General features: G+C 56.2%; 1 protein-coding gene across 2 annotated transcripts in view; it reads right to left on the reverse strand.

Moving 5' to 3' along the window:
• AP2A2 (adaptor related protein complex 2 subunit alpha 2) overlaps window positions 1-13,501 on the reverse strand; it is a 71,886-nt gene extending 58,385 nt beyond the window's left edge. The window contains exon 1 of one of the 2 annotated variants that reach the window (XM_036281128.1): window positions 13,292-13,501. In XM_036281128.1, coding sequence (XP_036137021.1) covers window positions 13,292-13,358 — 67 coding nt within the window. In that variant the 5' untranslated portion in view covers window positions 13,359-13,501. The remainder of the gene's footprint in view (window positions 1-13,291) is intronic. The other variant, XM_036281127.1, reaches the window with a different exon arrangement.
• Between the last annotated feature and the right edge of the window lie 2,176 nt (window positions 13,502-15,677).

Genomic DNA, 15,677 nt, shown 5'->3' on the forward strand with positions numbered 1-15,677 from the left:
TCCTCACAGCCGTCAGAGGAACCCTGCCCAAAGGTGAGTCTCTCCTGCTCACCCCCGGCTGGCTCCACAGCCACTGGGAGGGGAGTCAGTTTCACACAGGCCTGCAAGCTCCCCGCCAGCTGCCTCTCCCTCCACCCAGCTCCTAGTCCAGCCGCACAGGCCTCCCCGCCCACCAGCCACACGCGGACACGGCACACCTGAGCCCAGCCACACTATCTGATTGCAACCCCTCTCCCTGCTCTGTTTTCCTCAGGACAGTCTGTAAGGCACTCTGTTACACTTATTTCAGTTACCTCACCAGAATGTGAGACACACTGTTATTCTTGTCTGTTTTGTTCACTGTGTAAAATGAGCACTCAGTAAATTTATTGAACAAATGAATTAACTTTAAAACATTCTTAGGCCCTGGCCAGTTTGGCTCAGCGGTTAGTGCCAGGCCGAGGACCAAAGACTTGCGGGTTTGATTCCAGCCAAGGGCACATACCTTGGTTGCGGTTCATCCCCGGCCCTGGTAGGGTCGTGCGGGAGGCAGCTGGTCAATGTGTCCCTCTCATATCATGTTTCTCTCCCGCCCCACACACTCTATCTGAAGATATTTGAGAAAATATCCTTGGGTGAGGATTTAAAAAAAAAAAAACATTTTTAGTACGCCCACACCTTAGGAGGAGGATCCTGTGAGTGACCTGCCGTGGCAAAAATCCTGCAGATGAGATTAAAACAGGGGTGTTATCCTGGGTCCCTGGTAGGCCAGGTCTAATCAGATGTATCCTTAACCGCAGATAACTCTCTGAGCAGAGGCAGGAGATGTGGCCAATGAAGTTAGAAGTCCAAATCTCGAAGAGGATTCGCTGGAGGAGCCTCCCAGAAAACACAAGGAGTGTGGGCAGGCTCGCCCTGGGCACTGAGGCTGCTCTTCTCAGGGAGCAGGGACTGAGCAGAAGCAGCTGCACCCCCGTGTCCAGAGGGCTCTGGCTCTGCAGACACCTGGTGAAACCGCAGGCAGGCCCCCTGAGCCAGGCTGTGTGCTTCCCCCTGCACAAGGCGGAGTGAGTGCTGGCTTGCTGGTTCGCACCACAGAGAGCCACACCTGCGCCCTCAGGGACCACTGGCTCCTTTCTTTCCTCAGAACTGAGACTCACATTTCCCAATCACTCTCCCTTAACCCACCTCGCCAGGTTCGCCTGCTCAGTCCTCTCCCCTGGCCCATCTGCTGGACCCCCCTCCCTGGCAAAGCTGGCCCAGCACTGGGGTTTGGAGAGACTTGGGTCTCCATGGGCTCTACCACTTGCTAGGCAGTCATGTGGCCTTGGGCTCCTGCACCTCAGTTTCCCCATCCATAAAGAGGAGACTCAGTACTAATGTCAAGTACCGCCATGCAGATTAGATGTGACCATGAGGGGCCGGTCCGGGAGCACACCTGCCCTCACGCAGGACAGCTGTGGAGGTGAGCGGCCTGGTGATGACTTCCTGTCTCCTGGTGTCAACGCCAGCCACAAACAAGGCCCGGGTCCTCCCCTCCAGCCCAGACTCCCCTCTGAAAGCCAGGCTTGGCTATTTAACCGCATGGTTTACCCTCCCACCTTCAGCCACCACAGACCTGGACCAACGAGACAAAACAGTGGTTTTCCGATCCTGGACAACTAACTATGGAAGACAGTGTCACTGACAGACAGAAGACAAACAAGGTGAGCCTTTCGAGCTGGGGAGGGGAACCCCAACAGCCCAAAGGTCTAGAGTGTACGGGCAGAGTGGGGAGTGGCGCCTGCTGCAGGGAGCAGAGTGCCAGGAAGCTGCGGATGGGCCCCCGGCGTCTGTGGCTACTGACCTGCCCAAGCGCACCAGCAGGAGGGCTCCACCGGAAAGGAGCAGAGAGAAAACCAGGGGCCAGGGGCCAGCAAGCCCAAGGGGAAGCCTCAAACCACAGGGCATGGAGCAGAGTTCCAAGAAGTGCTACCCCTCAAGAATGGGGTAAAATGAGCCCCCAACTCAAGGCTGGTCTGGTCCCTCCTCACAAGGGTCAGACTGCTTCATCCAAGAACAACGCTCTAGAATACTGAAAGAAATACAAAACTATTCAGGACCAACAAGGTGAAATCAGTGTGTCCAACGTCCCGTAAAATGCTACCAGGCATGTGAAGAAATAGGAAAATACAACCCATAATGAGCAGGGAGAAACTCAAGCCACAGATACAGGCCCAGAAGTGGCAGGGACGGCAGCCCCAGGAGGGAAGGACAGCAGCAGGCACTGTGGCCCTGCTCCGTGTGCCCACGAGGTGGAGGAGGTGACGGCCTGTTCAGACACAGACACAGAAGAGGGTCACGGGACGGGAAGTGCAAGGTCCGAGGTGAGAAACGTGCAGAGGCCAGCAGGAGACAGGGCACGGCAGACACAGCCACAACCATCCGAGATGAAGCGCACGGAGAGCAGGCAGCCGTGGGCATGGGCCCCGCACGGCCCGTGCTCGGAGCCCCAGTTGTGGGAAGGGACAGAAAAATATCTGAAAAAGTATGTAAAGGGATAATGGCCAAATTTTTCAAATTTGATGAAAGCTGTGAACCCACTGAGCTCAGAAGGCCAAACCCCAAGCACAAGAAACCTGAAGAAAGTCCCGAGGAAAGTCATAGATAAAACGAATGCCAGTTAGAAGGAAAGACGCTGGCCCTGGCCGGTGTGGCTCAGTGGCTGGGTGTTGTGTGCACCAATAGGTTGCAGGTTCGATTACAGGTTAGGGCACATGCCCAGGTGCGGCTCAATCCCCAATAGGGGGTGTGCAGGAGGCAGCCAATCGATGTCTCCCTCTCACATCGATGTCTCTCTCCCTCTCCCTTCCTTCCTCTCTCTAAAAATCAATTTTAAAATATTTTTTAAAAACTGTAAAGACGTTAAAAGCAGCCAGAGGAAGAGCCACCGCACATGCAGACGAACAGACGATGCGAGCACAGCAGCAGGCCCATCTGGACAGACCTTCGCCCGAGACCCAGGGCAGCACCTTGAACATCCTGGAACAGAACATGGAGGTGGACTTGTCTTCCTGTGGTCTGGGCAGCAGCATCTTCCAGTGCTCAAAACAATAGGCACCCAAATCCACTCCCTGCTTCAAGCCTCACCCCTGCGGTTCACCGTCAATACAGAAGCCAGAATGACCATCCCTATGCTGAGAGTCTCCAAGGAGCCCCCTGCCTGCAGCCCCGCTCGCTCTGACCGGCACCTGCCAGCAGCTCTCCCCGAGGGCTGGCATCTCTACCTGCTGAACCTTCTCCAGGGTCACTGCCACACCTTAAAGCTTTCCAAAGCTTCCCTTCTGCAGGCTGCCTCCCTGACCCCTGCTGCGAAGCTGAGAGCCCTCCCATGCTCTTCCCTACTTGATCTGCACAACAGACGGGCGAGGGCAGGGAGACACAGAGACATGTGTGCTTCTCTCTTACGTGTATATTACCACATGAACTTAGTTCTAAAGGCACAGGGACCTTGACACTCCAGAGCCGGCAGTAATCCTGGCCCACAGCAGGCACTCGACAGACTTCTCAAGTGAACAAATTGAACAACTATGTCAGAAAATGTCAGATGTAACTGAACACGTGTCAGAAAAACAAAAATAAATTTTGAGATACACCCACGCCTCCAAAACACTGTTCTCTCCTGGGGTTGTATCAAAGCTACAGCACAACATTGAGAATGTGATGTGAACCACCATGTCCTCTGGACCACATGCAAGGAGCAGACTTCACTCACACATGTGGCCTGGGAGAGCACACATCTCCGCCCTCTGCCACCAGCATCCACACAGGGACCACGCCCCCAGGCGAGGGATGCACCGGCTCCTCCACGATCTCGGCGCCTGGGGAGGCTGGAGGTGATGCTCGAGCCAAGGACAACTCTATCAACTCAATGGGCAGCTCCTAGTGGCGGTTCCAGGCCTGCAGAGTCTGAGCAGCTCGTGGGCAGGAGGAGCAGTGAGACGGGGAGGCCGCCACGCTCCTCCCGCGCTGGCCGCACTCAGCCCCGGAGGATGTGCTCACGGGCACAGGAGGTTCCGGTCAGGTTCTGACCTGGCCGCACGGCACATGACAAATAAGCTACAGAGCTGTGTTTTACAATAGCAATAAATGCATTCTAAAAGGCTTCCAAAATACTCATATTTTTGCTATAGTTTTTATCGGCCATTTTTTTCTTGGATTTTCTTTTTCTTGATTGATTTCAGAGAAAGGAAGGAAGAGGGGGAGAGAGAGAAACATCGATGAGAGAGATCATCAACTGGCCGCCTCCTGCCTGTCCCCCACTGGGGACTGGGCCATCAATCTGGTCATGTGCCCTGACCGGGAATTGAAATGGCAACCTCTTGGTGCATGGGCTGATGCTCAACCGCTGACACACCGGCCGGGCTGTCTTAAAAGACAGTCAACAAGTTCACATCAACTTAGTGTGGTGTGTAATGCTTTGTAAGCTGTGACAGGAACACATAACTGCTCTCTCAACCACATCACATGAGGGAAAGTGACCACAGAAGGTGCAAAACAGCCCTGGCCAGTTTTTCCCAGTGGTTAGAGTGCTGCCCCGCGGACGAAGGAGTCGCAGGTTCAATTCCGGTCAAGGGCACATACCTCTTGCCCTCAGTTGCAGTTTGTCCCTGGCCCCGGTTGGGGTCGTGAGGAAGGCAACCAGTCGATGTGTCTCTTTCAATATCAAGGTTTCTCTCTCTCCCCCCCCTCCCCCCTTCCCTTCCACTCTATCTGAAGATAAATGGAAAAAGGATATCCTTGAGTGAGGATTACAAAAAAAAAAAAAAGAAAAAAGAAACTGCAAAACATAAATCCCAGCAGGGCGCGGCCTCAGGTGTGCACAGTGCTTCAGGCAGGTCACATTGAGTAACCGTCCTCATGACACCCTTGTGCTGCCACCACGGGATTTTAAAGGTAAGAAAAACACCTTGCAATGCAAACCAAAAACCAGGCGACCAACTTGGATGCTTATTTCTAGTTTCAGCAACCCGTAGCAACCACCATGCCTGGAGCAGGTGGGAAGAAAGGTCAGCATCGCAACCCCAAGAATGGGCAGTGCCACAACTCTCCCTGGGTTTAAACCCCGGGCTCCGCAGGCACCAGTGAGCAAGGTGAGAAGAAAAGGAACAGAATCAGGCCCTGCCTGGACCCCTGGGGAAGCGCTGGCCCTAAGGGACCACATCCAGCACAGCCCCAGCCACTAAGGCGCTGGGAGGCTGAGGGAGCTCCATGCACCAGAACGGCACCAGGAAGAGGGTCTCAGCCTTGCCACACAGGTGATCCCCTCCTTCTGGGGCCCAGGGCAGGTGTGGGCACATCCCTGCCCTATTTTTTGTTGTTGTTGTTGTTGTTTTTAGTGAGAGAAACGGGGAGAGAGAACGAGAAACACCAATTTGTTGTTCCACTTATTGATGCATTCATTGGTTGATTTTTTTTTTAATTTTTTCTTTATTGATTTGAGAAAGAGAGATACAAACACTGATGAGAAAGAACATAGATTGTCTGCCTCCTGCACACTCTCAACTGGGGATTTGGCCCACAACCCGGGCATGTGCCCTGACCAGGAACCGAACTGGTGACCTCCTGGTGCATGGGTACATGCTCAACCACTGAACCACACCGGCCGGGAAGTTGGTTGATTCTTATATGTCCCCTGACCAGGGATCGAACCTACTACCTTGGCATAGGGAGACAATACTCTCACCAACTGAGCTACCCAGCCAGGGCCTCCCTGCCCTTCTTAAATCTGCAGCACCCAACCCCACAAAGACAAACTGGACCCACCCCAGAAGCATTCTGACCCCACTGCCCACACACTCATTGTTGGGTGGCAGTGCCCACCTCGCCCCTCTGCCCACAGTGCTAAAGGAAAGCGTGTGAGGAGTTGGCAGGAAGTGGTGAAAGCAGGGACCAGAGTTCTGTGGCCACGGCAGCACACTGGGCAAGGCTGGGACTGCCCTCCCTCCCGGCACTGTCCCCACACTCTGGGTTCTCTTCCCGGAACAGTCTCGGGGTGAAGAACAAGCTGCTTCCTGCTCTTATGCTCTTCATCCTCTGCGCCTCGGCCGGAGCAGGGCAGCTAGTCCTATCTCAGCCTCAGCACCACCTCCTTGGGAGTGCCAGCCTGAACCTCTGCTGGAAATCCTTCTCAATTCAATGGCACACATTGCTTCTTAGGACATTTCAACCAGGTCAGCTCTCACACCAAAGCCAGGACGATCTGGGGGAGAGCGAGCGCCAGGGTCAGCAGGTGCATGCAGTTCTGTCCCCGGGCCGCAGTCACCAGGTGACCTCTGTTTGCCTGCTAGCAACACCCCACTTACTTGCCAAGCTGGGAGGGGGAACTAGCTTACCCCACGCTCCACCCTCCATAACAGAGTTCCCACACCTGGGCTCTCAGGGTCGAGCCTCAGCGCTCTCCCACCAAGCCGACGGTGCGGACCAGGAGAGTCAGGAACTGAGGGCCCGCACCTGTGTGCCTGCGTTCACACTGGAGGGGCAGACACACTTCCACAGAAAAGGAAGGCGTGGCAGGGCCACAGGCAAACAGGGAGCCCTGCAAAGTGTGACATGGAACCACCTCTCTCACTCCCTCTGCCCTCCTCTAGGACCTGCTCACCTCCACGTTAGAGGACCCCCCCCCTGCAAGAGCCTACCCCGTTCACCTGATGTCGTCGTGTTCCCTTGTGTGGACTCTGAATGCATGTGTCTGAGCTCCTCAGGGGGCCATTTCTCTGAACCCCTCACAGCAGGTCACATAACAGGCCCAGATGCATTCTGGATCCAAAACCTAAGGACCAATTTGTCTCAGAACTCAGACACGCTCGGACTTTGAGAGGGAGCACAGTGCATGGCCATTACTTGTTGGTCCCACGGCTGCGTCCTGGGAGCACGTCCTGGGAGCACCGTCGTGAACACCCGCGTGGCTGGGAGGCCACACAGAGCTTCAGGGCCACGCAGAGCCAGCATTTTTGCCAAATGAGTTCACCAGAGACTCACAAAAAAAGACGTTTAGTTTTTGGAGCCTTCTAAGTTTTGAAATTTGAGCTATGGGAGGACGGCCTCATCCCAAGAACCTGCAGGAAGGAGCAGGTGAAATCCGAGGAGCTCAGAGCCCATCCCACCCGGGAGCTCACACCAGAGCCACCCTCTCCACTCGTGTTGGTGCAGACCCCTTGAGTTTCCCCCAGGTCTGACTCTATTTAATATTTTAAAAGCCAAGGAAATGCCACTTGATCCCACAAAGACAACCTTCCCAATAGCCCTGCAGCCACGAAATCTTGACACATGTGGCTGCCAAAAAAAAAAAAACAGTGAAAGTCATTTTAAGAGGAAAGAAAAGCAATTCTAGGTCTGCAGTATGAAAACACACTTATCACTAGGACATGTCAACTTGTCACAAAAGAGCAATCTCCCTTCAGAGGAGCCGGAGGGACATGGGAAGGAGACGTGGATAGCTCCTAGAAGCCACAGCCACCAGCCTTGGAAGAAAAATTCAACCTGGGCCAAGCCCGTCCGCTTCCTCCTCAGCCTGGCGGCCGGTCCCGCCTCGCGCTCTGTCACAGACTTCCTTAGTCAGTTTCTAAGAAATACAGATTATGCATGAGCGTGCAAAAGAAAATATGCCAGGAGAGCATTCTTTTTCAAAAGGTCAGCGTTTTTAAACTGTAGAGTCAAGACTAAAATGAACCTTACATGCTTTTTAGACTTTAAGTTACAAAGCAGACTGAGAACTCTGATTCCGACCTGCAGTACTACACGGGAAGGTCGGGTGCCAGGTTTGATTTTTACGCCGAAGCTTAAGCTGAATTTAAATTTTTATGTCCGGTTTCTCCATGTCCAATTTCTGACTCATGAGAAATGGATTTTATGAACAAATAACATTTTTTAAACTTTAGTCATGTGAAAACATAATGCAAAGTGTTGCCAAATTCCAACAGAGCACAAACAGGAAAGGGGCACGTTCCGTGAGCACCACTGAGGATTCTTCCCCCCATTCATCAGGGCGCTACAGCAAAACCGCGTGCTTTCTCCAAGAACGGGGAAATTCAGGTTTTTGCCAAATGGCTAATCAGATCTCTCCACTTGTTCCCCTTCATCTGCGTGAGTGCCTGGGGCATTAAGTAAAATGCCTCCAAGCACGGGTCATCTGTGCAGCCCAGCCCCACCACCCCAGCTCGGAGGGACAAATGGCGCCTTGACTTGTCTCACAAGAATCAACACCCATCACCCTCCTTCACAGCGGTCCCGATGGTTCCGTTTCGCAGGCGACCCTGAGTCTGACACTCCCAGCAGTGCTGTTTCTGACGCTGTTCCGTTGTCAACACGTCAGTGGCGATGTGTAAAGACAAGCGTTTGTTAAGTTACGGCATTGCCCCTCGACAACACGGTTTGAGCTGCGCTGGTCCACTTCTTCACAGACTCTTTCTAATACGTAGACAGTCGGCCCGCGTATCCCTGGGCTCCATCCACCACTGGGAATCCATGGATGTGGAGGACACTGATCGACAGGGTTTTACATGAAGGACTTGAACACCTGAGGATTCTGGTATCCACGGGGTCCTGGAACCAATCCCCATCAGATACTAAGGGATGGCTGTAGTTAAGTTTCTGGAGAATCAAAAATTTTGTGCAGAGCCCTGGCTGGTGTGGCTCAGTTGGTTGGAGCATCGTCCCATGCATCAAAAAGTCACAGGTTCAATTCCGGGTCAGGGCACATGCCCAGGTTTCAGGTTAGATCCCTGGTCAGGGTGCATATGAATGCAACTGAGGGATGTTTCTCTCTCTCTCTCCCTCTCCTTTCCTCTCTCTCTTAACAACAACAACAACAACAAAAACATTGTTTCTTAAAGCTATGCACGCAGATTTTTAACTGCATGGGGTCGTTGTCCCAACCTCCTACATTGTTCATGGTCAAATGTATATGATTCTCCTTCACCAATATATCACATGTGTAAAAGCAAACAAAAGTTGCAAAGTAACTGAATAAGTAGCAAAATAACTAGTACTTTCCCAATCAGCAGTTCTTCCACGTTGAGACTGCCTGACTAGAATGTCAGTCAATGCGACAGCCTGGGTGACCTCAAGGGTGCCGTGCCACATGAGAAAAGCCCATCTCGACAGGACACATCCCACACAAGCCCCTCCCACAGCACCCCTGAGACAGGATGGAGAACAGAGGAGTGGTCGGGGCAGGTCTGGCTACAAGGGGCAGCAAAGAGGCTTTGTAACAAGGAAACGGTTCTGTCTTTTTATTTATTTTTTTCCCTTTTCACACAGGCCAGCAACAGCTCTATATCTTGACGGAGCGAGGATTACACGAAGCTACACGTGATAAAAGCATGGACCTACATACACACATCAGTGCAGCAATACTAGTGATGTGGGAGACTATGCCTGGTGGCTGCACCAATGTCCGTTTCCTGGCGTCGAAACAGTGCTGTTAGGTGAGGCAGAATGAAGGGACCTTCCTATCCACTTCTTTGCAACATCCTATGAATCTATATTTGTTTTAAAATAAAAAATGATTGCCCTGGCCAGTTTGGCTCAGTGGTTAGAGTGTTGGCCCACAGGCAGTGGGGTCTCTGGTTCGATTCTGGTCAAGGGCACATACTGGGGTTGTAGGTTCAATCCCTGGCCCCGGCTGGGTCATGGGGGAGGCAGCCAATCGATGTGTCTCTCTCACATTGACATTTTTCTCTCCTTCTCCTCTCCTTCCCTTCTACTCTATCTAAAACAAAATTATATGGAAAAATATCCTTGGGTTGCCCTGGCCGGTTTGGTTCAGCGGTTAGAGCGTCAGTCTGCGGTCCAGAGAGACCTGGGTTCAGTTCCCGCTAAGGGCGCGTACCTTGGTTGCAGTTTGTCCCTGGCCCTGGTTGGGCCCTGCAGGAGGCAGCCACTCGATGTGTCCCTTTCACATTGATGTTTCTCTCTCTCTTCCTCTCTCTCCTTCCCACTCTATCTGAACAAAAAATGGAAAAAATGTCCTTGGGTGAGCATAAAAATAAAATAAAATAAAATAAAAATATCCTTGGGTGAAGATTTAAAAAAAAAAAAGATTTATTTAAAAATTGGGACTTGTCTGGCTGGTGTGGCTCAGTGGATTAAGCATCGTCCCATGGACTGAGAGGTCCCAGTTCCATTTCCTGTCAGGGCACATGCCTGGGTTCGAGCTCGATCCCCAGTAGGGGGCGTACAGGGGACAGCCAATGGATGTTTCTCTCTCACATTAATGTTTCAATCTCTCTCTCCCTTCCTCCCTCTAAAAAAGAAAAAAAAATCAATAAAAAAAAACATATTTGAAAACCGAGACTAAATAAAAGAAGCAGTGTTTGTTAATGTCAATCAAAGAGAGAAACAGTTCACTAGCTCCCACACACTGAACCCACATGAGCTGGATGGGTTCCGTGGCTCCTGGGTTGAAGTCGGTCAGAAAGGATCTCAGTAATGCTGAGGCGCTGAGCTAGTTCGCTGCCTGTGCCACCAGAGCTGCGGCCCAGTCCCTGCTGCCCATGCACGCTAAGAGAGGCAATGTGCCCGGCAGCCGGTCAGAAGCAGACTACTAGCACGAAGTGCACAGGTCAGGGCTGCTCCAAAGGGTCTCACAGGGGAGTTTCAGAAACCAGTTCAGAAAGACAGAAGGGAGCTGCAATCTTAGAGCTGAAACAGACCTGAGTGATGCTTCAGTTCAGCATCCACCCCCGTCAGCTGAGGAAACTGAGGCTCAGTGGCCGGTGGCTGCAGTCACGGAGCTGGTGAGAGGCAGTCGAAGCCCAGCCCCTTGCTACCAGGTCGGTGCCCTCTCTCCAAAGCCAAGCCACACTATCCCCGCACAGGGACACAGTAAGCACACACACAGAGACCGGCAAGGGAGCAGGGAGGCAGGGACCCTCTCCCTGCCACACAGGGGCCAAGCTCCGGCCACTCTCAGACCAGCTCTGATAGGGGCTCGCTTTCCAATCCCACCTCCAGCCACCTGCCCACACTCACCTAGACACTGATCCCCTGCAGTCCGTGCACATCTTGGCCTCCCACCTGCCCCTTGGACAGAATCTGCCCGAGAGTCATCTCCTCAGTGAGATCTCGGGCTCACCCGTCCGTCCATCTACTCGGCACATATCTGCAGCCACACGCTGTGCGAGCAGGGGAGGGGTCCTGAGCAAGATGGACGTGGGCGCACCTGTGCAGCTGAGTGGACGGGGCCCAGCACCGCCAGCTGAAGGGCGCTGCTCTGAAGGAGAGGCACAGCGCTGTCAGTGATGGGAGGGTGCCCGGACAGCGCCAACTGACAGGTGCTTCTTGGGAAGAGACCTGGCCCTGGCCCCCCACGAGGGACTAGGCACCCCTTCTTAGATAAGCTCCACCAGGGGAGAGACTGTCTTCCTCCCTGGTCTACACCAGGGCAACGCTGCCCCGCAGGCCCTGTCTGGAAGCAGTTCTGGTTGGCACACCGAGGCACCCAGTGTAGAGGCCGGGACGTAGCAGCCACAGGACAGCTCCACACAGCAAACCATCGGCCCAACCGTCCGCGGTGCGGCCGCGGAGCAGGTCTGGTACAAGTCAGCCAAGAAGCACGGCACTGTCCTCACCAGGTGCAGGCACCTCTAGTCAAACGCAGGCCTCGCACAGGGCGCCGGTCTGTGGGTGGTCAGTTGAGGGAGCAGTTGGGTTTCCATCTCCACGCAGGGCCCAATGCAATTTCCTCCCAAAATGAAGGACAGCCATCTCGGCTAATTTAAGGCTGCCAAGCCTTGCCCGGAGGGGTCCCCTGAAGGAAGTGCGCACACACACTTAGCTTGGCCAGACGCGTTAGGGTCATGACTATCACTGCCGTGGAAATCACCGTCTACGGCAGAGGAGGAGGAATAGGAGAAGGATGCCCTCCTTGCAGAAGCACTGGGGCGGTTTCCACAGCAACTTGTGGCAGAATGAGGGAGGACGGGGGTCTTTGCCTTCCCCAGTCTCAGCCCCCGGCCCCCGGCAATACAAAGTCACAGTGGACAGCATGCTGGGTGATAAACCCGCCAGACAGAAGCTGGCTTGGTGTTTGTTTTCTTCAGTTAAGTGAAAGGGACGTTCTGCACACCAGCAGCAAAGTGGGGGCACAGACTGCACCCACCAGCCTCCTGGCCTGCACCCTCTTTGGGTGTGGGTCTTCCACTCGGAGGGGACACACAGGTCCCTGATGTCCCTGACTGGAGGCAGCAGGCAGAGCGGTGCCCCAAAGCCATCTCACCCCCCACACGGCCCCGCACTGCTGCCAGGACCCCCTGGAAAGTGAGCCATTGTCATCAGGGGTGACCGGCACAGACCGGGGTCACAGAGCTGCTCCCACTCCCGCAGAGAAAACCACACGATTTCGGAAAAGGCCGGGTTACGTGCTCCGTGCTCCGTTACTAGAAAGAGGAGACCGCTTATGACCTCATGCTGGGAGGGCGCCCTCGCAGGAACCCCGGCGGTGCCACAGCCCCACACCCTGCCCCACTGCCGGGTCCTCACCTGGCTCCCCACCGCACCCCAGTCCCGGCATCCCCGGACCCCCGCCCCAAATCCCGGACCTGCGCCCGCGACCCCCGCTGCCCCCCGACCCCCGCCCTCTAGGTCGGCACCCCCAAACCTCTGACCTGCGCCCCCGACCCCCCGCCCTCTAAGTCCGCACCCCCGAACCCTGACCTGCGCCCGCAGACTCCCCTCCCTCTAAGTCTGCACCCCAGGACCCCCGCACCCCCACGCTCTCGGTCCGCATCCCTGGACCTCTGACCTGCGCCCCCCGACCACCGCCCTCTCTGTCTGCACCCCCAAACCTCTGACCTGCGCCCCCGACCCGCCGCCCTCTAAGTCCGCACCCCCGAACCCTGACCTGCGCCCGCAGACTCCCCTCCCTCTAAGTCTGCACCCCAGGACCCCCGCACCCCCACGCTCTCGGTCCGCATCCCTGGACCTCTGACCTGCGCCCCCCGACCACCGCCCTCTCTGTCTGCACCCCCGAACCTCTGACCTGCGCACCCCACCCTCCGCCCTCTAAGTCCGCAACCCCGGACCCCTGACCTGCGCCCCCCAACCCCCGCCCGCTCTGTCTGCACCCCGGACCTCTAACCTGCACTCCCCGACCCCCCGCCCTCTCGGTCGGCACCCCCGCACCCCAGGACTCCCGCCCTCTCGGTCCGCCCCCCGCACCCCGGGACTCCCGCCCTCTCGGTCCGCCCCCCGCGCCCCGGGACCCCCGCCCTCTCGGTCCGCCCCCCGGGACCCCCGCCCCCCGCAGGCCGGGTCCGCCGCGGCCACTCACAGTTGCGGATGTCGGAGATGAAGACCGCCAGGCCCCGCATCCCGTCCCCCTTGGACACGGCCGGCATCTTCGGGCCCCGGGAGCGGCCGGCGCTGACAGGCCTGCGGGGGAGCGGGGAGCGGGCGGAGCGCGGCGCGGGGCGCGGGGCGCGGGGAGCGGAGCGGGAGCGCCGCCGCCCGAGGAGCCGCCTCAGCCCAGCCACCTCAGGCTCCCAGCGCAGCTTTCGGGCGCCGCCGCCGCGCGCGCGCACGCACGCACGCTCTCGGGGACGCGCACGCTCGCGCGCGCGGGGGCGAGCACGTGGAGGGCGGGCGTGTGGTGCTAGGCGCGGGGGCGCCCCCTGCAGGCCGACGCCTCGGGAGGGGCCGCGCTGGGAGCCACCGGGCCGGGTTCCCGGCTCCCCGCGCCGGACGCTGCCCGCCGCCCTGCCCAGCCCAGCTCCTGCGCCGCTGTGCATGCGGGGCTCAGGTCCCGATGCACGTCGCCCTCGACGGCCAGAGCCAGCCCCCACCTAAGGTGGAAGGATTGCTCACCCCCACCCCATGGCAGCACCTGGTGGACGCAGGGCACAGCCTACAGTCCGATCCCTCAATGCCCAGTCAGGGCCCTTGGCCACTGAGGCCACCAATGGCCTCTTCGCCCCAGGGAGGTGCAGGACAGCCCCACACCCTGCATGCAGGGGCCTTGGCGGGCATGGACACCCGGGAGTCTGTTTGGAGAGCCGGTGGCCCTGCCGAGCCCTCCTTTGAGAAGCCGGATGGCTTTGAAGAGGAAGCTCGCTCTTCTCAGAACTTATCTGGGCCCTGCACCTGGAAGTGACCCAAACCCACCGGGGAGACCTCTGTCCCACCCTGGCTCACTTCCTCAGTTCTCGGTGAGAGGTTAGGCCTGGGTGGACCCTGGCCAGGAGGAGGAAGGGGCAGGCCCCTCCCACAGACCAGGCACTCCACCCAGGCTCTGGGCGGGCCTCCAGAACCCCTGGAGAACACCCGAACCTGTGGAGACTCAAATCCTTCTATGACAGCAATTTCACCACCTTCCAGGACCTCCCAAAGAGCTGGGCCAGCGAAGGCTTCCTGGGGGAGGGGACACTCCCAGGTTCTGCATCACCACAGTAGGAAATTAACACCATGGCCAGGCCAGGGACTCAACAAGCAGAGCCCTACCCCCACCCCCACCCCAGCAGCCAGGGATGGAGTGCCAGCCCCGCCTGAGGTGGAGGGCTTTTCCGAGGAGGGGCTTGGGGCTTGGGGCTTGGGGCTTGGGGCTTGGGGCTGGGCAGGCTTCCGCCTCCTATCAGTGGAGACTGTAGGCTTCCCAAGCCTCCTGAGAAGGGGAGGGGGATGTCTCAGGGCCTGAGGAGACCCCCAGGTAGGCCAGGCCATAAGAAAGCCCCACACCTCCTGCCTGGTGCTGATGCATCAAGATTGCTTATCACCATCCAGCTACGGGTGGTCCAAGAGGCCCTCCCAGACCACGGCTGGTCACTGCTCAGCAAGAACAGGCCACCTTTGGTGCAGTGCTTGGAAAGTTCCATTTCTTTTTTTTTAATTTTTTTTTTTTTTTTTTATCCTCACCCGAGGACATTTTTTCCATTTTTTGTTCAGGTAGAGTGGGAGGGAGAGAGGAAGAGAGAGAAAGAGAGAAACATCGACGTGAAAGGGACACGTCGAGTGGCTGCCACCCGCATGACCAACCAGGGCCGGGGACAAACTGCAACCGAGGTATGTGCCCTTAGCGGGAACCGAACCCGGGTCTCTCTGGACCGCAGGCCGACGCTCTAACCGCTGAGCCAAACCGGCCAGGGCCCATTTCTTTTTTTTTTTTTAAACAACTAAATTAGTTTATTGTCATTTTAACTTATATAACCGCCTGTGGCGAGTGGCTACCATCTTGAACACACAGATCCAGAGAGAAGGTCTCCTGTGACGTGGACAGAGGATGGATTTAAATGTGTTAGAGAAGTGATGAAATGCAGCCCTCAGTGATTAAACAGTGAAATCACGTAAGCGGCTGTATTTATGCGCTATTTAAAGAGTAGGTTGTAAGATCACTGTGTCCCACTGAGGTTTCTCTTCACGTGTGGCAGGATCATCACAGCGTCGGCTCCTGGGATATCCGTCCGCATGCTCTTTCCTGCGGGGGCCAGGCATGCACGCAGATCATCAAAGGTGGTTTCAAATCAGTGACTTGAACTAGCTGCCTCTAAGCTCGGAGGGGAGGCAGCTTGCGCGGTGCCAGAGACATACAGGGAAACACTGAGCTGTTTGGCCTCAGGATGAGGGCTGGAGCAGTGGCTTTTTCCTGGACAGACGCTCTGGCTGGCGAGAGGCTGATGTTCCTTTGGTGAGCCCTTCCCTGAGGGCAGCAGACGGCCGCCATATCT

Source organism: Molossus molossus, unplaced genomic scaffold (assembly GCF_014108415.1).
Source record: "Molossus molossus isolate mMolMol1 unplaced genomic scaffold, mMolMol1.p scaffold_m16_p_31, whole genome shotgun sequence".
In the NCBI taxonomy this organism is placed as follows: domain Eukaryota; kingdom Metazoa; phylum Chordata; class Mammalia; order Chiroptera; family Molossidae; genus Molossus; species Molossus molossus.